Source organism: Balaenoptera ricei, chromosome 12 (genome assembly GCF_028023285.1).
Source record: "Balaenoptera ricei isolate mBalRic1 chromosome 12, mBalRic1.hap2, whole genome shotgun sequence".
Taxonomy (NCBI): Eukaryota; Metazoa; Chordata; class Mammalia; order Artiodactyla; family Balaenopteridae; genus Balaenoptera; species Balaenoptera ricei.
In genome coordinates, this window is record NC_082650.1 from 83094548 (window position 1) to 83117787 (window position 23240).

A 23240-nucleotide genomic window follows, 5' to 3' on the forward strand; every position below is an offset into this window, starting at 1 on the left:
AGGGCTTCGAGGTGAAACAAAAACCTGTCTGGCACCGGAGCCACCCGCTCCTGGGCTAACGGGTGTGGCCCGGGTCGGCCGGGTCTGACCCGCCACCCGGAACGGCCGTCGCCACGATCCCGAAGAAGCGGGCAGGTGCGTGCGAACCGAAACTTCTGCGAGCGGAGCGAAGACGCGCCTGTGGCGCAATGGCCGAGGCCTCTTCGCCCCACCCACCCGGGGCCTCGCAGGCGACAACGCAGCTTCACGCTCTGGGGACAGAGGCCCTCACTTTGTCGTCACAGGGCCGATGATCAGGGGGCGTCGGCCTTCTCCCTCCCACTTCTACCCTCCTCCCTTTTCCCCTCCCCTCGCCCCTCAGGCTTCTCCCTCGTTCCTCTCTCCCTCCCTCTGGCGTCCCCAGCCGAGTCCCGCTTCCGGTCGGCGGCAGTCCCGCCTCTTCCGCCTTTACAGCCGAGGTGGCGGCGGAGGCGGCGGCGGCGGCGGCGGCGGCGGCGGCGCCTGCGCGTCTTCTGTCAGGGTCAGCAGGCGGGTCACCTGGGCGGTCCACCTGCGCGTCGCGGAGCCGCGCCCTGGGGGTCGATGGCGATGAACTATAACGCGAAGGATGAAGTGGATGGTGGGCCCCCGTGTGCTCCCGGGGGCACCGCTAAGAACCGGAGGCCGGATAACACGGCCTTCAAACAGCAACGGCTGCCGGCTTGGCAGCCCATCCTTACCGCCGGCACGGTGCTCCCCACCTTCTTCATCATCGGCCTCATCTTCATCCCCATTGGCATCGGCATCTTCGTCACCTCCAACAACATCCGCGAGATCGAGGTGAGCGGACGGGAGGCAGCGGCGGTGGGAGTTGGCGCCGCCGGGGAGCGGGGTCCCCCCGCCGGCCCGACTCCTTCCTCGGGTCCCGGGGCTTGACAGGCGGGCCCCGCCCTCCCCTACCTTCTCTCTTCCTCAGTTTCCTCTTTCTCTTCCTACGGGTTTTCTGAATTTGCAGTCTTGCCCGCGCTTCCTCTCGCTGTTTACCGGGTTAGAGAGGGAATGAATGTTTAATGCAGAGTGTGGGTCGGGGGAAGAGCGCCCCTTTCCTGGGCGGTGTGTGTGGTTTTAACTTCCGACGGCGGTGGAAAAAAGAAACAAAGAAAAAGAGAAGTGGAAGGAAGTTCTGTGGAGATAAAACGCCGGGAGAGTTGACACGGCCAGAGTGTCATTACCTGTGTGGGGATTATCCCGGGACACGGAGATTAACACCTTGGCCATTGTTGGGGAAAAGGACCCAGAGTCATAGAGGCATTGATGATTTTTATGTCAGGAAGGTGTCATGTTACCAGATCACATATTAGGACGTGGGACCGAGGTGTGTACAGTACCTTTTGAGTTAATAGATGCTTTTAGTTATAGGGCATGAGGTAAAAGGTAACCTGAAACTTCAATTCCGGTTTTGCCTTTAGGCTACATTGATTAATAACCATGCCGTACATTCGCCCTAGTTTTTTTTTTTCCCCAAACTTAAAAAAAAAAAAAAAGAAAAGAAAAAGAGTCAATGACCATAACACAGAGACTAATTTGTGAATTGTCTACTGAACATCTTACTTTTATAAGACGTGTTAGAGAAACTTGGGGAAGCATCTTGACTTTTGTCAGCGAAACAATCATAGTATCTTCATCCATCTGCAGTGGTGAACATAGGTTGATACAGAATGTAAATACTTTGTGTAGATGTCCAATATTAAACATCTGCTCGTCTACTTTTCTTGAATATCTGAGAAATATTTTTATCTGTTCGAAAGGCGGGGAGCTGGTACAGAGTTCTCTTGATTTCTTCTATTCTATCAGATTGTGTCATTTTTTTCCCCTCTAATTTTATTAAATACTTAAAAATTATGCATGCTTTTTAATAGGGCTTTCAAAGCAATTTTATTTCAACTACAGGAATAGGCATACTTTCCAGTTTAATTCACAATGTTACCTGTAAAAGCAAAATCGTTATATTTTTTAATTGTACAGTGCTCATTTTTGTGTTAATAATAGTAATAAGAATTGTACAATATCTACAGCCTAGTTTTTAAATCTTTTACTAAAAATGCATTTTCAGTTTAATAACTAAAGAAAGTAACACAGTATGTTTCTTAAGCATAAAGTTTTGTTTTATCATTTTTATCTCCTAGTAGTCCTTCAAATGTAGTACTTCTTGTTCTCCCAACTGCACGAGGACCACGCGTATCAGGATGTGAGCAAAGTGGTGTAATACAAGGACCGTGGGCTCTAAGCAGGAGTCAGGCAGAGCTGGGTTTAAATTCCAGCTCAGCCACTAACTAGCTCAGTTTATTGGAAAACAGAATCTCTCTGAGCCTCAGTTTCCTCACCTGTAAAATCGGTAAATAATGCCCATCTTGTGAAATGTGAGAATCAGAAACAATATAGGTAATATTCCTGGCACTAAGTTTGTACAATAGTTACTATTACTGTGATGACCCCGAATCAGGAGATGAGAAATGGAGTCAGAGGGGTTGGTATTTACTAGTAAGCGAGAAGAGTATTGTAAAGTTGAGACAGAAACCAAACCCAGATGTCTTGATGTTCAGTCTTAAGCTTCCACACTACACTAGGACCCTTACTGCAATGTTAGTAATTAAGTAGAAGAAAATTTAACGTTAGAAATTTCGTCATCTTATTTAAACTTCTTAGGATTTTTTTTTTTTTTTTAGGATTTTTTTGATGTGGACCATTTTTAAAGTCTCCACTGAGTTTGTTACTATATTGCTTCTGTTTTCTGTTTTGGTTTTTTGGCCATGAGGCATGTGGGATCTTAACTCCCCCACCAGGTATTGAACCCGCACCCCCTGCATAAGAAGGTGAAGTCTTAACCACTGGACTGCCAGGGAAGTCCTTGAAACTTCTTAGGATATTAAGATGAAAGTAGCAATAGTTTGGAATTTTATATGATGAGTATTTACTAAATTATCAGAACTCACCTTCTATAGATATTTACTATACTATGAAGATAAATGTTTACTTTCTTTAACACTTTCGGATTCTGAAATAAAATAAAGTTCTTCACACCAAGTAGTTGGTGAAATGGAAATTTCTTAAAAAAATTTTTTTTAAATTAATTTTTATTGGAGTATAGTTGCTTTACAATGTTGTATTAGTTTCTGCTGTACAGCAAAGTGAATCAGCTATACGTATACATATATCCCCTCTTTTTTGGATTTCCTTCCCATTTAGGTCACCACAGAGCACTGAGTAGGAAATTTCTTCAATAGTTCTCATGTACATAGTTCTGATTTCAAGTTGCCTGAAGAGTCTTCTGCAGCTTGATCTAGTTAGAAGGGCACTAAAGTTAAGAGTCAAGGCATGAGAGTTGAAGTCCCAACTTTTACTCCCTAGTTTGTGATCTTAGGCATATTTTTGAGTCTCAATTTTCATTTTACTTGAAGAGCCAAAAGATTTAGACTAGGTGGTCTCTAAGAGGCTGTTCAACTCTAATCTTCTATGACTTCCAACTTTAATGCGATTTAAAGAAAAACGCTGCATATTCAAATTCTTTCACCTTTGGAACCAGAGGAAATGAAAATTAGGAATGATTAGGAATTTTGTACCAATGCTCACATAGTTATGCAAATAGAATAAATTTTAAAAAATTGGTTGATTATGTGGAGAATTCGTTCAGAATTGGGTCTGGAGTTATTAGAAAAACCTAGGGAGCTTTCCCAAGACACACATGCTTGTTTCCGACTGCTGTCCACCCTTTGCCAACCACTAGTTCAGTAATCAAATATGTTGAGGGTTATTAAAAGTAAATGTGTAGGGGACTTCCCTGGTGCCGCAGTGGTTAAGAATCCGCCTGCCATTACAGGGGACATGGGTTCGAGCCCTGGTCTGGGAAGATCCCACATGCCACGGAGCAAGTAAGCCCGTGCACCACAACTGCTGAGCCTGTGTGTCTGGAGCCTGTGCTCCGCAATGAGAGAGGCCGCAGCAACGGGAGATGCCGTGACAGTGAGAGGCCCGCGCACCGCGATGAAGAGTGGCCCCCACTTGCCGCAACTAGAGAAAGCCCTCGCACAGAAACGAAGACTCAACACAGCCATAAATAAATAAATAAATAAATTTATAAAAAAAAAAAAAAACTAAATGTGTAACGAGAAGCTCTTGGCAACATTCACTTCCATACTATAAGTTGCTCACAGCTCTTTAGCCTACTGCCTCATTATTGAAAATTTTAAGAACTTGTATTTCTGTGTTATCAATACATCAAATTACTAGGCCAAAGGAGACTTGTCCAATCAGAATGCTTTTGTAATATAGCTTAAAGTGCTAAGATCAGAAATCCAGACTTTTTAGGTGTAAAAATCAGAGGGTCTTCATCCTTTAACCAGAAATTTTATACAAAAAATTACTACTCTTGTAAAGCATGTTGGACTCTCCTAAAAAGGGAGTAAAAAAGGTATTTAAAAATTTTAATGCTTATATTTGGAAGGATATCTCCTCCCCCCCATTAGGTGTATATATCTTGTTTAGTTGGTTTGTAGATTTTCCATAATCTAATAAAGTTATTAGAAAACTAAAGTTGTTAATTTTATCATTCATAAGAAAATATTTTAAATATTTAATATCTCGTTAAGACTAAGACTTAATATCTTCATTTATTATTAGCAGCAAGGAATGAATATTTTCTGTAATTTGGCAATTGTAGGAGTCAGGCACGTCTTTCTAAAGGTAGTGTTTTTCTAGTTGAGGGCCCTTGTTGGTGAGGCAGAGATATTAATTGAATGGGGCTAACTTGAAACAGGTAGGAGGTATTCTTAATTTTTGCAATTTCACACATTTATCAGTGTGAAGTTATATAGTTATAAATTTTTTTTTAAATTAATTAACTTATTTTTGGCTGCGTTGGGTCTTCGTTGCTGCGTGTGGGCTTTCTCTAGTTGCAGTGAGCGGGGGCTACTCTCTGTTGCGGCGCGGGGGCTTCTCTTGTTGCGGAGCACGGGCTCTAGGCACGCGGGCTCAGTAGTTGTGGCACGTGGGCTCAGTAGTTGTGGCTCGCGGGCTCTAGAGCGCAGGCTCAGTAGTTGTGGCGCACGGGCTTAGTTGCTCCGCGGCATGTGGGATCTTCCCGGACCAGGCCTCGAACCCATGTCCCCTGCATTGGCAGGTGGATTCTTAACCACTGTGCCACCTATATAGGAAGTCCTATATAGCTGTAAATTAATGGTTAGGACCAGATGAGGACGTTATTCTGAGTGATATTCAGTATAAACTTAAAACAACATTTACTTCAAATTAATATTGCCAAAGTGTTCAACATGCATTTTCATCAAATTTTAGTGGATTAGGCACTAAAAATTAGGCAAGTGTAAAGATTTTAATAGTCAAATGAATTGCAGTTGCTTAGAAGTTGACTTAGAAGTTGACTCTTGGAAATTAAGAGGTTTGTGGTGGTAGTGTTATTATTTGTTCCTCATGTAACTTTAGTACTTAGGGCAAGGCACGACAAAGTAAATATGGCTAGCCAGACCATTTTTTTGAAGCCCAGGAACTGAGAATGGTTTTACAGATGAACATTTGCAACTGAGTTTGATGATAGGGAACACTGACTTTGAACTCCAATAATGAGAAATGTTACCCCCCGCAAAAGAATTTTATTCTTACTAGTAGACCTGTGTTACCAGAAAATTGTACACAATTGTTATTATATGTTGAACTTCGTCATTAAAAGTTTGTGCAAATTTGTTTTCTCTCTGTTATATAAGAACCTACAAATATCCTCTTGGTTTGCAAAGCCTAAAATATTTACTTTCTGGCTCCTTACAGAAAAGAATTTCCTACCCTTGACTTAGAGTTTTAAAGAGACATACTGGCAAATTTAGCAGTTGTTACAAAAATAGCAGTGTTTAACTTATACATTCTAATCCTCAATAATCTTTTCAAGGTAAGTGTAGTGATCACTGATAATTGCTTGTGTTCTACCTTCTTTGTACAAATAGATGTAGAATACCTTAGCTGAATTTACCATTAACCTTGGCACAGGTAATATCATTCTTCATTTCTGTGTCACAGTCAGATAAAGTTGAAGCAACTAAAGAAAATTGTTTTTGAAATTTTTACTTTAATTACCTTTTGTCTTCATTACAGCCTCTAGAAAGGACAAATAATTCTTTTTTATTTTGATCTTTTATTTTTTAATTTTTTTCTTTTAAAGATAAATTCTTTAGTGTGGAATCAGTTCAAAGGGGTACTTAAAAATGCCGTTTTTAATTTAATCTACTTAATACTTAAAATGACTTACCTTATTACTCAGCATTTTGTTGAGTGACCTGTTTAGGTATTATATTGATTTCCTTTGAGACAGATGTACATTCAAAAATGCAAGTTCTCCAGTTCTTATGCAGGGTAAAAATGGCATGTCCTTCAAATTCCTCCTTTCCCACCACATTAAATTCAGTCAGTTTCTTAAGAATGGGATGCATTTTTAGAATTACTAAGAAGAATTGCCAGTTTGATTTAGGAGAGCAATTACAATGGTAGCAGAACAAAGTTGAGAAATATGATAACTCTTAAACTAATCCATTCATCTCCATCTGTTGTTCTGCTTTGTCTCTGGCTCTTTGTGTTTTGAATTTAAGCTATTGGCAGGTCTCCAGTTTATCATTATATTCTGCACTGTGCCTTGTATGCTTTTGACATTTAACAGGCATTAATTTTTAAAAATAAGGGAACTGTAGTTCCTGTACCACCTGGTAGCCTCTTTCTTTCTAGGATAAGTTATGAACTATTATCTTTAGTATAAGCTTTTTTTCCCTACCTTTATTAGGGTTACAATTGACAAAAATTGTATATATTTACAGTGTTCATTGTGATGGCTTGATATATGTATATACTGTGAAATAATCGCCATAATAAAGCTAATTAACATGTCCATCACTTCCCATAGTTACTCTCTTATTAAAAAGACAAGCGATAACAAGTGTTGGTGAGGGTGTAGAGAACAGGGAACTCTTGTGCGATGTAAATTCATACAGCCATTATGGACAAGAGTATGGAGGTTGCTCAAAAAGTTAAAATATAGAACTACCATAAGATCTAGCACTTCCACTAGGTATACATTTAAAGGAAATCAAATCAGTATCTCGAGGAGATATCTGCACTCCCACGTGCACAAACTTTGTTTTTATACCCAAATGGATTTTATTACAATCTGGACGTTAGGCCAGGCTGCCCTTGAATTTTAGCTCATGAAGGATATAGTGGTCTTTTGATGGTAAAAATTCACAGACTGAGTTAAATTTATCAAGAGTTTTAATCAACATTGAGCATTTTCTGTATGTAAAGTGCTGCTCTGGGCATAGTGGGTGACAGAAAAAAGTTTGTGGACAGGGCCTCTTTTTTTTTTTCCTCCTCCCTCAAACAGAGAACCCTTCTGAAGGTACCTGAACCTGGAATCTACTGGGGGGAGATGAAACATACATATTAAAGGAAAACCAAGCATTGCTAGATGAGTGGCACAGACAGAAAGAATATGCCTTAGTAGTCCAAAAGAAGACAAGATTACATCTGTCTCTAATAACCATGGAAAACCTTCTGGTGGAAGTGGGCTTTGAGCTGGAACTTGAAGGATAAATAGCACTTCTAAAGAGGAGGTTGGATGCATTCCAAGAAAGGAGATTTATATGAACAAAATTGTAGTGGCAGGAAATCAAAAGGTGTCTAGAGAAAGTAGGAGTAAGGGTAAATAAGCTGGTGCCAGGTTGTGGATAGACTGGGTATTTGATAATGATGAAACCGTCTAACTTAGATTGGGACTTGAACCCACGCGTCGGAACGCGAACCGAGCCAAAACCCAGACTGAGACTTGAACCCACGGTCTTTTAACTGAGATCACACACCTGGTCTCAGGACTTGGGAGCGGGCTGGGGAGAAACACACTCCACAGACAGAGCATGGGCCATCTCGTAAGGCGAGAGCGGCACCAGGATGTGGGGTTGTCAGTTTTTATAGGGGTGGGTAATTTCATAGGCTAATGAGTCGGAGGAATATTCCAGCTATTTTGGGGAGGGAGTGGGAATTTCTAGGAATGGGGCCACTGCCCACTGTTTGACCTTTATGGTCGGCCTTGGAACTGTCCTGGCGCCTGTGGGTGTGTCATTTAGCTTGCTGATGTGTAACAGTGAGTGTATACTGAGGCTCAAGGTCTAGTGGAAGTCGACTTGTCCGCCGTCTTGGATCTATTTGGTTCTAAGTAAGTTTATGTCGCGTCCTTGGGCTGTGTCATTCTTTTAAAGGTTGTGCCCTGCCCCCTTCCCTCCTGTTTCAATGAGATGGTGGTGTCCACCGTAGAACGGTTGCAGTGAAGCGCGGTTAGATTTAGGATGTATTATGGAAGTAGAGCTAATAGAATTTTCTCATGTAGTGGATGTGTTGGGTGTGAGAGAAATTGTAGAATCAAAGATAACTCTAAGATATTTTGGCCTGCATTGGAAGGATGGAATTGTAATTTTGTAACCAAGCAAGAGCTTGTGTGCCTGGTTGCAGAAAGACAAACTCTGACAGCAAGCATTTGCAGCAAAGTGTAGGGGTTTATTTGCAGGGTGCCATGCAAGGGCATGGGAGACAAGCCTCAGATCCACTCCACCTCGGTCTTTGGGTTAGGGATGTTTTAAAGGGGCAGAATGGTTTTGGGAATCAGGATATCTTTGGTTTACAGTTCTCCGGCCAGGTGGTCCATGGCTCGGGGGTCTGTAGGCTCATCTTGCCCTGGAGAAACAGCCTGAGTTTGTGCGTTAATGATGATATCTACAACAAAAATTTTAGTACATTAAGGATGTTATCACAACAGCAATCTTAGTCATCTGACTCTGGATGATTAGTGTTCACTTAGCACAGAATTGAGGTCCGGGGGGACAAAAAAGGGAATAAAGCTTTGGAGAGACAGATTAATCATAAACTCAGTAAGGAACACGGTTTTAGGGAAACTCGGCTTCAATTTATCAAGATGGGGAAGACTGTAGAAAAAGTTTTAGTGTGATAGTAGGGGGTTGGGGTGTGAGAAGCTGAGTAAAGTTCTGTTTTTCACTTGTTACGATGAGATGCCTTTTAAACATCCAAGTTGGAAATAATGAGTAGACAATTGAATATATGAGGCTAGAGTTTAGGGGGAAGGTTGAGACTGGGTTTAAGCACTGAGGACTCATCAGCGTAGATGATATACAAAGACATAAGATGGAATGAAGTCAAAAGAGTGATTATAGGTCAGAAAAAGTGAGAACATCCAAAGGAAGCCCGGAGTCACTCCAGTGTTTATAGAAGTTGGGGAGATGAGGAGGAACTAGCAAAGGAGACTGAAAAGGAGCAGCCAGTGAGGTAGGTGAAAAACAAGGGAAGTGTGATATTCTGGAAAGCAGTTTCAAGTAGAGTGTGTGAGTAACCATGCCCAGCGGTGATAGCTGCCGTAAGTGGAGGGCTGAGAGCTGGCTTTGGGGTTCACACCATGACAGGAGCGGCCTCTCAGTGCATGGCGCCACCGTCCACACGGGTCTTCAAGCCGGCAACTCTGGGAGGCTACCTAAACTTACCATCCCATCTCTAGGTGTTAAGTTCTATGGGTTTTACTTTCTCTATATTTTCAAAATCTTTTTTCCCATTACCACTGCCTTTTTCTCAGTTTATATTCTTAACATTTCTCATCTGGATTATTGCAGTAGCATTCTTTCTTTTCTTTCTTCTTTTTGCGTTCTAGTCTGGCATTTTCTTTAGTCTTTCTGCATGTTACTGCCAGAGTGATCTTTTAAGCAGCCTAATCTGAATATCTCATTCTCTTGCTTAAAATTTCTTGTGTGTCTCCCTGCAGCATTCAGGATAATGTTCAAAACCCTTAATGTGGAATGTAACTTTCTTCATGATAGGCTACTTTCTGTTTCTCCGGCCTCATCTCCTACCACTCCCCTGCCCTTTGCTCTAACCATAGCAAACTGCTGTAGTTTATGGAATGTGGCATGCTGCTAGATCTACCTGAAATGTCCTTCCTTTTCCTATTCTACCATGGTTTTCAAATTACGTTCCTGTCAACACTATGGAAAGTCTTCCCTGATTTCTCCCCTTTCCATTTTCAAGGAAAATGATATATATAATACTACAAGATCAAACATGTATAACTATGGTATCCATCCATATCTAAAGGCAAACAAATCTGCTTATTGAACAGTAAAAATTCAGCAAACAAGTTTTTTGGTAAATGCTGCAAGCAGAAGAGGGCTGATGATGATTTTAAAACTGGCAGATTTTTTTGGTGCTTATTTTAGAAGGAGGTACTGTTGTATACCTATTAGTTCTGAAAAGCTGGAAACCATAGACCAACCTCCAATTACATGGATTTGTAGTTTAATTTCTAAATTAATTAAAATGTAAGAACGATTATGTGACATTTAATAACATTGTGCATCACTATGCTGAGTAAGTTGGCTATTGTTCTAAGCTCTCAGGTCTCACATTATATACAATTATATTTAACTTTGAAAAAGTTTTTAGAAATTATTTGTTTTTCCTTGATTTTTAAAACGATAGAATGTACTTTTTCTTCTCCCTTTTAAAAAACTGGCATGAAGTCTCAAAGCTTGATTTGTACTGGAAGAAGTGAGAGTCAAATTCAAGGATACTAAGCATATTGCTAAGGAAGAATTGACAGAATTTGGGTGCTAATTCCCAAGATGATGCCAAGATTTTGAGCTTGGATGCTTGGGACAATGGTGGTACCATTTATAGGCATCAAAAGATCACAGTTGGGTGTGAGATTATGGGGTTCAGTGAATCATCACCGTTGATTTCTTTTTTTAAGTAAAGTTTTCAGTGAAGCGTAACGCCCCCCCCACCCCAAATTAATAAATCACATATGTCTGACTTAGTTTTGGAAAGATCACCGTAGATTTGAAATAGAGAGAGATGGTAAGAGTTTCAAGTGGGAAGGAAGAAATTCAACCAAATGAATACATCTAGGGATATAAAAATGGGACTGGGGGGTGAAAATAAGACCAGTGATGATTTAGAGAGGAGAGTATAATGTATGAAATATGATATGAGGTAGCATGAGGTTATTGTCAGAAAGTAGCACTGAAGACAAAGATAAAAGCCACTAATGTTTGAACATCAGTTACATGACTATACAAAAACAATGTTTTATATAGAAAAGACCATGTATTTCCTTAAAATAAAAGCCCTGCTTTACTCATATTAACTGCTTATCTGTTCCTTTGATCTACCTTGTTACATAGATTGCAGCATAATTAGCAAAGCCCTTTTCATCAGTTCTGTCCTAGGCAGTTTTTATAACTTGATACTTTTGCAAGAGTTTTAAGGGGTAAACTAAAACTTCAGGTTGGAATTTACTTTTTCGTTTGTAGAAATGCATTAAATGCCAGATATAAAAACTTTGTGTGTGAAAATTTATATTATAAAATTCTATTTCAGATTCTAAAAGTTAAGATGGTGCTAGAATGACATCTACCTATCATAACAAAGTTGTTGTTTTTGATCTGTATTTTAGGTGAAAACTCTGAAGATTTGGTAGTACTCTTTAAAACATCAGCATATTCATGAACAGTGCCAATTTTATTTTTAGACTATAACGTCTTTTAAATTGACTTCCATATTTCTAAATTATTGTAGGGTGCATGTTATTCAGGATTAATGGGAGGCAGCAGTGCAGTCTAATGGAAAGAACAGCAACTTTGGAGCTGGACAGATATGATTATGTCACTGTCATGGATTGAATTGTGTCCCAGCGAAAGATGTGCTGAAATCTTAACTTCTAGTACCTGTGAATATGACTTTATTTGGAAATAGAGTCATTGCAAATGTACTCAAGATGAGATTATTCGGGTGGGCTCCTATCCAGTATGACTGGTGTCCCTATAAGAAGAGACAGGCACAGAGGGAAGAAGATGTGAAGACAGAGACATAGGGAGAATTGCGTAACAGCAGAGACAGAGGTGGTATGATGCAGCTGCAAACCAAGGAATGCCGGCCGCTGCCAGAAGCTAGCAGGAGGCAAGGACGGTTTTCTTGGTTTGCAGTCTCAGAGGGAGAATAGCCCTGCTGACACCTTGAATTCAGACTTCTAGCCTCCAGAACTGTGAGAGAAGAAATTTCTCTTGTTCTAAGACACCCAGTTTGTGGTATTTTGTTTCACCAGCCCTAGGAAACTAATAATTGTCACATACTAGCTGATTGGCTTTGGGCAGTCATTTAACCTCTGAATCTCAATCTCTTTGTAAAAGATTAAAATAGTTCTGGTATGGAATAGACATTTGGGAAATAATAGCTAGTTTTTCTATTGCTATTCTTTCTTCAAAGATAGTTTACATTTGTATATCACCTAATTCATTCATTTATCATTTCCACCTGTGAGCACGAGACTTACTGATTGAATTAGAAGTAAACATCTTTTCCGTGGCTCCCACTCAGATTCTTTAACCTGCAGAAACATGCAGCAGATTTCATGTGACCCATAGAATTTCATTAGGATATAAAGGATTGAGCATGTTCTATAGCTATCAGTTTAGAACTAAGCTTTTGATTTTTTAAAAACTAATCTTCAAAAATAAAAGAGTGACTGAATTAAAAAAAAAATTCCACTCTTAACTTTTAACAGGCTCTAAATCATTTAAGTATGTGTCGACTGAAGAAAAACCCGTAACCTAAAAGCTGGGAGTTAAGTTTTGTTTGGGGATCTTACTGAGGACTGCAGTCCAGGACACAGCCTCTTGGCTCTGAGAAACTGCTCTGAGGAGGTATGGGAAGAGTCAGGATGTGCAGGAGTCTCTGCTGGACTAACCACAAAGAACAGGCAGTCAAAGTTCATGACTTTAGTGCTTTTCTGTGTATGGGAAGATGCGAGAGTCTGGGCTCACTGAAATTATACCTTACACGTGCATCTTAACTATCTCGGGCCAGTATGTAAAACACAGAATGCTTCCTGTTTTTCTCCATCCTGAATCTTCCCTCAGGGTGCACTGTTGGTGGGCAGCTGGGTGGCTCATGGCTTGACTCTTGCAGAGCTGGGATGGGGGCCACATTCCCTGTCCACATGTCTATGTTTATTTCTTTCCTCCACCCCCTTTATCTGATGAGCTTTTTTAAAAATTAATTAATTAATTAATTAATTTTTGGCTGTGTTGGGTCTTCGTTTCTGTGCGAGGGCTTTCTCCAGTTGCGGCAAGCGGGGGCCATTCTTCATCGCGGTGCGCGGGCCTCTCACTATCGCGGCCTCTCTTGTTGCGGAGCACAGGCTCCAGACGCGCAGGCTCAGTAGTTGTGGCTCACGGGCCCAGTTGCTCCGCGGCATGTGGGATCTTCCCAGACCAGGGCTCGAACCCGTGTCCCCTGCATTGACAGGCAGACTCTCAACCACTGCGCCACCAGGGAAGCCCTGATGAGCATTTTTGAAGGGAATTTTTCTTATTGATGTATTACCAATTTAATAAAAAAGAAGCATTTTAAATACTTTTTAAAATGTTCGGTACTCCACAACATCCTGCTGTCTTTTTGTGCCTCTTTTACTTTTCCTCTCACTCTCTCAGTCAATCAATGCCCACCTTCTTTCCTACTCAGGCCTGGGTTATGCAAATTACCTTGTCTACAGTCATAGTAATCTCTGTGGAAAATTCAGTGCTGTCCCTCATGTTTGAGCTTTGAGTAGGAAGCAGTGTAACTTGCATTAACTTCCTCTGAGGCAAGAACGTGGACCATGGCTCAGCCTTTACAGCCTTCTCTTTTTGCCGAAGATCTCTGAGTAACGAAGCAGGGAAGTTGGCTGCTGTTGTGCCACACCAGTGGCATCAGTGTGACTTATAAAACTAAAGAATCTGCTCTAGGCACCTAGGGCAAGGTTACGGTCTTGACCTTCCTATCCCCTAGCCCTCTGCCTTGCCTGATGGTAACTGCACGAGCTTCCTTGTTGCTGCTGAGGTTACTGCGCCTCGTGTGTGCAGCAGTGCTGGTGGAGGGTGCCTTCTCCTGAAGCTTCTGATACCGTCATTTCTAAGAGTTCTAGAACAGTACTGGGATGGCCTCTTCCACGGCTCTATCCCCATTTTGTCACCTGGACTGCAAAGCCACACTGCTCTAGCTTATAGTGGCTCGTCACAAAAGCTACCCCGTTAGCTTCGACTCTGCAGTCCAATTCCACTTTCCTAGATTTTCCTTGTTACTGGTTGCCAACTGTTTTATAAGTGGACACTGTAGAAAAATTAGATACTTTAACTGGAGAACCCCTGATTGGTTATCAGATCTTTAACTCAGAACTTTGTCCTAAATTCATGCATCTTGGGTTTGTTCCTGTGCTAAGCCCTCCATTAGAGATTGTCCCTCTTGGTACTGTCTCCCTGTAGATAACATCCACTTGTCAGCCCTCATGGGGAAATTTGCTAGATACTGGATTAGGTATGTGTTTCCATAGTACCTGTACTTCTTTTACCAAAACACCCATTCCATCTTAGTGACCGTGTTCTGTACTAGACAGTGAGCTCCATGTGGTTTGGTATTGGGTTGAGTCCCTCTTGCCTGGAACACACAGACATTCAAGTAAATATTAAGTTAATAAGTGATTCTTTCCTGACAGGGTGTTCAGGAAGAAATGAAAGTCTCGTTATCTTAGACTTTTTAAAAAATCTGTTGTTATATCAATACAAGTGTTTGATTGTGTTAGCCTCCTCTGTCTCCGTTTCCTTATTTCCTTTTTTTAATTTTAATTTTTATTTTTTTGGCTGCGTTGGGTCTTCGTTGCTGCACGCGAGCTTTCCCTAGTGGCGGCGAGCGGGGGCTGCTTGCTCTCCGTTGTGGTGCGCGGGCTTCTCATTGCGGTGGCTTCTCTTGTTGCGGAGCACGGGCTCTAGGCGCGCGGGCTTCAGTAGTTGTGCCTCACGGGCCCAGCTGCTCCGCGGCATGTGGGATCTTCCCGGATCAGGGATTGAACCCGTGTCCCCTGCATTGGCAGGCAGATTCTCAACCACTGCGCCACCAGGGTAGTCCCATTTCCTTATTTCCTGCAGGACATTTTTAACACTCAGGGTTATTTAGCTTTCAGAGGCTTTGTTGTCAGCAATATTAACCAACTCTGGGTAGCTGACAGGGGAAAGGGATTTATTGGAGGAGATTGGGTAGCTCTCACACAAAATAGATAGGAGGTCTAGAGGTTCAGGTTTGGAGACAGGAGGGAAGGAAGGGAAGTTTGGAAGCAGAAACAGTGGCTCAGATGCCACAGCTGCTGTTGAGTTCCCTGTTAGACTTCTGCCGGGCTGCTGATCTCATCACACCCACTCCTCTCCGATTTATACGGAGATTCAGTTCTCTAGTCTCAGTCAGGATTGATCCTATGTATGCTTTTGTCCTGGCTCCTGGGGTTAGGGAGAGGAAGGACTCATTTATTCCCTTGGCTTCTGAAGTGGAAGTTGGAGCCCTGCCTGCCTCCGAAACTCTCCACCAGGAGAATTCCCCAGGGCTTGGAAGTGTGTTTGGGTGCTGGGCACCCAAATTAACAACAACAATAAGTCACAGTTATCCCCCAGATTTTTCTTCATTCTTATAATCTGCAGGCTCTGAGTTTGTATATCAGAAAGGATGGTATGTTCATTGTGCAAGAGGACATAGGATGGTGGAGAGAACAGAGATTTTGGAGAAAGACAGAGCTGGGTTCAAATTCTTGCTGGGTGACCTTGGGAAAATTACTAAACCTCTCTAAATGTCAGTTTCCTAGGTTAAAATAAGGAAAATAAAAATTAACTTTTCAGGACTATGTTTTAATGAGATGGTGTGTGCTAAGTGCTTGTAATGTCTGACACTTAGTATGTACATTCAATCAACAGTGACCAGTAAAACAAAGCATGTGGTTACGGATCCAGTTTACCTTTTAGCATTGTCTCGTTTCCTTCCAACATGAAAACTCTCCACACATCCAAAGCGTTTATGCTCGTCGTCCTTAAATGTACCTGTGCTCTCTACCTTCGCGCTTCTCCATATGTCGCCTTTTTCCATCCTTTTTTTCCTTTTAATGGCTCAGTTCAAATCCTCTTTTCTTCTCAGTGAGAAAGTGCTCGTCCATCTAGTACTTACTGCCCTCTTTGCCGTTCAGTTTAGCACTTAATGTTGATAGTCATTTTCTTTGTGTTTATGCACTATCTTTGATAGTCTTCTGGAGGGCCAAGGGGACTGACTGTGGTGGTGAAGAAGCAGTTTAGTAGAAGGAACATTGGACTTGGAGTAAAAAATCCTTGCTTCTAGCGTAGCACCAGCAACTGCTATTCGTGTATCCTTGGGCAGGTTTCTGAATGTTCTCTTTATGTAAAATGAGGATAATACTATAGGATTTTGGTGAGGATCAGATGAAATATGTGTGGAATAGAAAGGACTGTGTAAACTGTATCGACTAAGTATAAGATATGATTACTTTTGTATCTTCATGTCATGCCTTGCACATAGTAAGGCTTAAAATGTTAATGACAATTTTTTTACTTTCAGAATTTCCTGGAATCAAAAAACATGCAATTTTTTTGTACATTTAAAAAAGTATAATTAAAAGATTGTGATGAAAATGTTATAGCTATTCTTTGAAGTATAATTTAACATTCAGCAATAATTCTTGGTTTCAAAAAATGTTCAGTTTTAATATACTGTAGTATAATTTATTAGATTTCACATTCCATTGTATTATTGTTGTTCAATTAAATAAAGAATATATATCTTTGCTTAATCACAGCTGATGATCTGTCTTTCCTCCTTTGCCCTAGAAAATAATTTGAAAGAGAGTGGTTTAAGAGGTTTCTGTTCAGGGGCTTCCCTGGTGGCGCAGTGGTTAAGAATCCACCTGCCAATGTAGGGGACATGGGTTCGAGCCCTGGTCCGGGAAGATCCCACATGCCACGGAGCAACTAAGCCCGTGCGCCACAACTACTGAGCCCATGTGCCTAGAGCCCGTGCTCCGCAACAAGAGAAGCCCATGCACAAAGCCCACGCACCACAACGAAGACCCAGTGCAGCCATAAATAAATAAATTAATTAATTTATTAAAAAAAAATGGGCAGAAGACCTAAATAGACATTTCTCAAAAAGAAAAAACGAGCTTTCTGTTCAAAGGCAAACAATATGGTAATAGGCCCAGCTGACAACTTTTTCTTTTTGATCCTTAAATTTGACTTAGAAGAGAGAGAAGATGTGCAGAGATTATTAAGTTAAAAAAATCGAAAAAAATTTAATATATTTTAATATAGAATTTTGAATATAGTTCATTTTTCTAAATGGTCTCATCTTTTCTTTCATCTTGTCAAAATCATAAAACTTGGCTTTTAAGTGCGATATTGTGCATGAATAAGCCCTGGGTGGAAAGCTGTGGCCCCGCAGGTTTAGTGAAAAATTATATATGCTTTGCCTCTCTTCATTTAGGAGACCTGTTTTTTTAGCTTGTTTTAATTACGTGCCTAGCTTCTCTTAGATATTTGCAGTGAATGAAAATTTTCTGTAAACAAAGTTTCATTAGTAAGTAAGCTTTGATGGAGGACATTTCAGTAGGTTATATTGGAATTTGACAAAACCAAGTTTTATTAAGCAGTTTTGTGGTTTTTGAAAAGCAATTAGATGTAAATTTTTTTATTTTAAAAAATTTTTATTGGAGTATGGTTGATTAACAATGTTTTGTTAGTTTCAGGTGTACAGCAAAGTGATTCAGTTATGCATATACATATATTCATTCTTTTTCAGACTCTTTACCCATATAGGTTATTATAGACTATTGAGCAGAGTTCCCTGTGCTACCCAGTAGCTCCTTGTTGGTTATTTATTTTATATATGGTAGTATGTGTATGTTAATCCCAAGCTCCTAATTTATCCCCCCCACCCCGTTTCCCCTTTGGTAACCATAAGTTTGTTTTTGAAATCTGTGAGTCTGTTTCTGTTTCATAAATAAGTTCATTTTTTATTATTTTTTAAATTAGATTCCACATATGAGTGATATCATATGATATTTGTCTTTCTCTGTCTGACTTACTTAGTTTGATAATCTCTAGGTCCATCCATGTAGCTGCAAATGGCATTCTTTTGTTCCTTTTATATGGCTGAGTAATGTTCCACTGTATATATGTACCACATCTTTTTTTTTAAAGATTTATTTATTTATTATTTATTTATTTTTGGCTGTGTTGGGTCTTAGTTGCGGCATGTGGGATCTTCGCTGAGGCATGCAGGATCTTTCGTTGAGGTGCGTGGCCTTCTCTCTAGTTGTGGCGTGTGGGTTTTCTCCTCTCTAGTTGTGGTGTACAGTCTCCAGGGTGTGTGGGCTCTGTAGTGGTGCGTGGGTTCCAGAGTGCGTGGGTTCTGTAGTTTTGCGGCACGTGGGCTCTAGTTGAGGCATGTGAGCCCAGTAGTCGTGGCACGCAGGCTTAGTTGCCCCACTGCATGTGGGATCTTAGTTCCCTGACCAGGGATCAAACCCGCGTCCCCTGCATTGTAAGGTGGATTCTTTACCACTGGACCACCAGGGAAGTCCCTATGTACCACATCTTCTTTATCCATTCCTCTGTTGATGGCCATTTAGGTTGCTTCCATGTCTTGACTGTTGTAAATAGTGCTGCAGTGAACATTGGGGGGTGCATGTATTTTTTCGAATTATGGTTTTCTCTGGATATATGCCCAGGAGTGGGATTGCTGGATAACGTGGTAGTTTTATTTTTAGTTTTTTAAGGAACCTCCATACTGTTCTCCATAGCAAGAATAGGTACAATTGTAAATTGTACCAATTTACATTTCCACCAACAATGTAGGAGGGTTCGGTAGATGTTGTAATTTGATGCTCTATTTTCTATATACATATTTTAACCTTTTTTTTCAATTATGGAAAGAAATTGAATATCCATATATAAAGTTTAAATGTTCAGTTTCAGAAATAAAAATTAGTTGGCTTTTTTTTTTTTTTTACTTTATTAAGGACAGTTAATTAGGGTTGCTTATGATAAAATTATTAACTTATCAAGAGAGTGATAAGACAAGTCATAGTCTGGGAGAAAAAATTGTTAAAAGGCATATCTGATAAAGGACTGTTACCAAAATGTACAAAGAACTCTTAATAGTCAATAAAAGAAAATGGAAAACCCTATTAAAAATGGGCAAAAGACCTGAACAGATACCTCACCTGACAATATCTTAGTCAGCTTAGGTTGCTATAACAAAATGTAGGCTAGGTGGCTTAAACAACGGGTACTCGTTTCTCACAGTCCTTGAGGCAGGGATGTCCAAGATCATGGTGCTGATAGGTTCACTTCTTGGTGAGGACCCTCTTTCTGGCTTGCAGATGGCCACCTTCTTGCTGTGTCCTTACCATGACATAGAGAGAAGGAGCTCTGATTTCTTTTCCTCTTCTTATTAAGGATACTAATCCCATCATGGGGGCCCCACCCTCCTGACCTCATCTAAACCTAATTACCTTCCAAAGGCCTACCACCAAATGCTATCATATTGGGGATTAGGGCTTCAGCATAGAATTTGGAGGGAGAGGAGACACAAACATTCAGTTCATACATTCTGCCCCTGTGCTCCTCAAATTCATGTCCTTCTCACATGCAAAATACTTTCATTCCATCATCAGCCCCAAAAGTCTCAACTGGTTCCAGTATCGACTCTAAAGTCTAAACTGTCTTCTCAATATCATTTTAATCAGATATGGGTGAGACTCAAGGTATGATTCATCCTGAGGCAAAATTTCTCTCCAGCTGTGAACCTGTGGAACCAGATGTGCTTCCAAAATTCCATAGAGGGACAGACATAGTATAGACACTCAAATTTGAAAGGGGAAAAAATGAAAAGAAAGGGGTGATGAGTTCCAAGCAAGTCTCCAAAACCTAGCAAGACAAATATCATCAGATCTTAAGGCTTGAGAATAATACTCTTTGGTCTAACACTCTGCCTTCAGGATCCACTGGGGTAGAAGTCCTGCCCCAAGGCTCCGATTGCTGCTATCTGGTCTGTTGAACTCCTCCCCCAGTATGAACCGAGGATGTAGCCCTGATGGTGTCGAAATCATCTTTGGGATCATTCTTCTCATCTTGGAGAATCAATAGCACATTCTGTAGCCGAATGGCTGTATGGGCCAGTCCTGTAGGATCTAAGCAAGTCCCTCAGCTTTCCTTCATTTTGTCCCTTCTCTTTCCCCTTCCATTCACACTGGCAGTGTTTCTGCTGGAATGGCTGATTAGGTCCATGGTTCAAACCCACACTAATCTCTTTATCGAATGATTGTTCAGCTACACCGTGTAGTATTCTCTTCAGAACAAGCTTTCTCATTTTTTGTAGTATGGATAGGTTTGAGAATTTCCCAAATCATAAGTTTTGGTCCCTTTTTGCTTAACATTATTCCTTATTCCATTTGTTTCTCTCTTCTTCCATTTTACTATAAGCAGTCAGGTGGAACCAAGACACTCTTTGAACTCTTTGCTTGGAAATCTACCTAAATATCCAGTTTCATCCCTCACAAGTTCTACATTCCACAAAACACTAGAGCACACTTTAGCCAAATTCTCTGCCACTTTATGACAAGGATCACCTTTTTTTCCATTGTCCAATAATGTTCCTCATTTCTGAGTAAGACGTCACCAGGATGGCCTTTTACCATCTATATTTCTACCAATATTCTGATCACATTTATTTATTAATTCTCTAAGGAGATGGAAGCTTTCTTTCTAACTCTCCTCATTTCTGTCTGAGATGTCACCAGAATCACCTTTAATGTTTATATTTCTAGCATGCATCTCAAATCTCCAGCCTCTAACCGTTTCCCAGTTCCAAAGCCACTTCTGTCTTTTTGAGTATTTGTTAAAGCAGCACCCCACTTTTCAGTACCAAAATCTGTCAATTTGGGCTGCTATAAAAAAAAAATAATATAAACTAGATGGCTTAAACAACAGACATTTATTTCTCACAGTCTTAGAGGCTGGGAAGTCCAGATCAGGGTGCTGGCAGATTCAGTTCCTTCAGATTCTTCACCCTGAAAAGGGTGAAGACCCTTTTCCTGACTTGTATTGATAGATGGCTGCCTTCTCACTTTGTCCTCACGTAGCTGAGAGAGAGAGAGAGAGTGTGAGCGTGAGCGCGCTCTGGTCTTTCTTCTTCATCTTAGGAGGATACTAGTCCTATCACGGAGGCCCTACCTTCATGACCTCATCTAAACCTAATCCAGGGACTTCCCTGGTTGCGCAGTGGTTAAGAATCCAGCTGCCAATGCAGGGGACACAGGTTCAATCCCTGGTCCAGGAAGATCCCACATGCTGTGAAGCAACTGAGCCTGTGCGCCACAACTACTGAGCCTGCTCTCTAGAGCCCGTGAGCCACAACTACTGAGCCTGTGCTCTGGAGCCCTCGAGCCACAACTACTGAGCCCGCATGCTACAACTACTGAAGCCCTCATGCTCTAGAGCCTGCACACCGCAACTCCTGAGCCCATGCATAGCAACTACTGAAGCCCGTGTGCTCTAGAGCTCACATGCTGCAACTACTGAAGCCTGCATGCCTAGAGCCTGTGCTCCGCAACAAGAGAAGCCACTGCATTGAGAAGCCCGCACACCTCAACGAAGAGTAGCCCCTGCTTGCCACAACTAGAGAAAGCCCGTGCGCCGCAACAAAGACCTAACGCAGCCAAAAATATAAATAAAATTTAAAAGATAAATAAATAACCCTAATCCAATGTCCCCACCTCCAACTTAATCACATTGGGAATTAGGGCTTCAACATATGAATTTTGGGGGGACATAAACCTTTAGTCCATATAGTACACAGATGACAAGTAAACAAGTGAAAGATGCTTGACATTATCATTAGGGAATTGCAAATTAAAACAACAACTAGAGAAAGCCCTCACACAGAAACGAAGACCCAACACAGCCATAAATAAATAAATAAATAAATAAATAAAGCAATTAAAAAAAAAATCGCTAAACATACTCTTACCATGTAATCCAGCATTTCTACTCCTTGTTATTTACGTAAATGGGCTGAAAACTTAGGTCCACACAAAAACCTGCACATGGATGTTTATAACAGTTTTACTTGTACTTGCCAAAACTTGGAAACAACCAAGATATCCTTCAGCAGGTGAATGGATAAATAATCTATGGTGGACCAAGAAAATGGAATAATCTTTAATGCTAAAAAGAAATGTGCTGTCAAGCCATGAAAAGACAGTGAGGAACCTTAAATGCATATTCCTAAGTGAAAGAGGTAAATCCGAAAAGGCTACGTACTTTATGATTCCAATTATGTGACATTCTGGAAAAGGCAGAACTATGGAGACAGTAAAAAGATCCATGGTTGTCAGGGGTTAGGGATAAGAGAGGAATGAATAGACAGAGTACAGAGCATTTTTTAGGCAGTGAAACTATTCTGTATGATACTGTGATGGTGTATGTATGTCATTATACCCTTGTCAAAACCCGTGGAATGTACAACACCAAGAGTGAATCTTAAGGTAAACCACTGCCTTTGGATGATAATGATGTGTCATTGTAGGGTCATCATTGGTGACAAATGCCTTACTCTGGTGAGGGATATTGATAATCAAGGAGATTGTGTATGTGTAGGTCCAGGGAGTATATGGGAACTCTGTAGTTTGCACTCAATTTTGCTGTGAACCTCAAACCACTCTAAAAAATAAAATCTATTTTAAAAAATTTGTATAATGGAAAAAGTTTTCTCATTTTAGCTCTCAGGTCAGGTCTTCTGACAGCAGCTGGTGTACTGCAATTCAGTTCTGACACTGACCACCTGAGTTAGTGTCAGACTCTGCAGGTGTAAGGGCACGGTCCCCAACACTGTGCTTCAGGACCACTCAGTCACCAGCTGCGAGTCAGGGCCCCAGGCTACCCATACTTCTGGCCAACCGGCTACAAACCCGGGAGTTCCCAAGCCCCCCTCCCCCAGACTGCCCTCACTTCACATGCCAGTTGCAAGTTCAGAGGTCTCCAGGCCACTTGCATTTCTGACCAACTGCCTAAAAATATGGAAGGTTACTGTAACTTCTCTCAGGTTCCATCATTTGCTGGAATGACTCAGAACTCAGGGAAGTGCTAGCCTTACAATTATAGTTTTATCATAAATCATATAAACTAGGACCAGCTAAATGAAGAGACACATTTGGCAAGGTCTGGGAGAGTCTTGAATATAGAACTTCGTGCCCTCTCCCTGTAGAATCAGGGCACATTGATGGGTTAACCAAC

The 23240-nt window shown here is 41.1% G+C and overlaps 1 protein-coding gene across 1 annotated transcript in view; it reads left to right on the forward strand.

Annotated features, from left to right (window-relative positions):
- Nucleotides 1-442: 442 nt before the first annotated feature.
- Nucleotides 443-23240, forward strand: part of TMEM30A (transmembrane protein 30A) — a 44153-nt gene continuing 21355 nt past the window's right edge. Inside the window, exon 1 of the mRNA XM_059941780.1 lies at nt 443-819. Coding sequence (XP_059797763.1) covers nt 583-819 — 237 coding nt within the window. The 5' untranslated portion in view covers nt 443-582. The remainder of the gene's footprint in view (nt 820-23240) is intronic.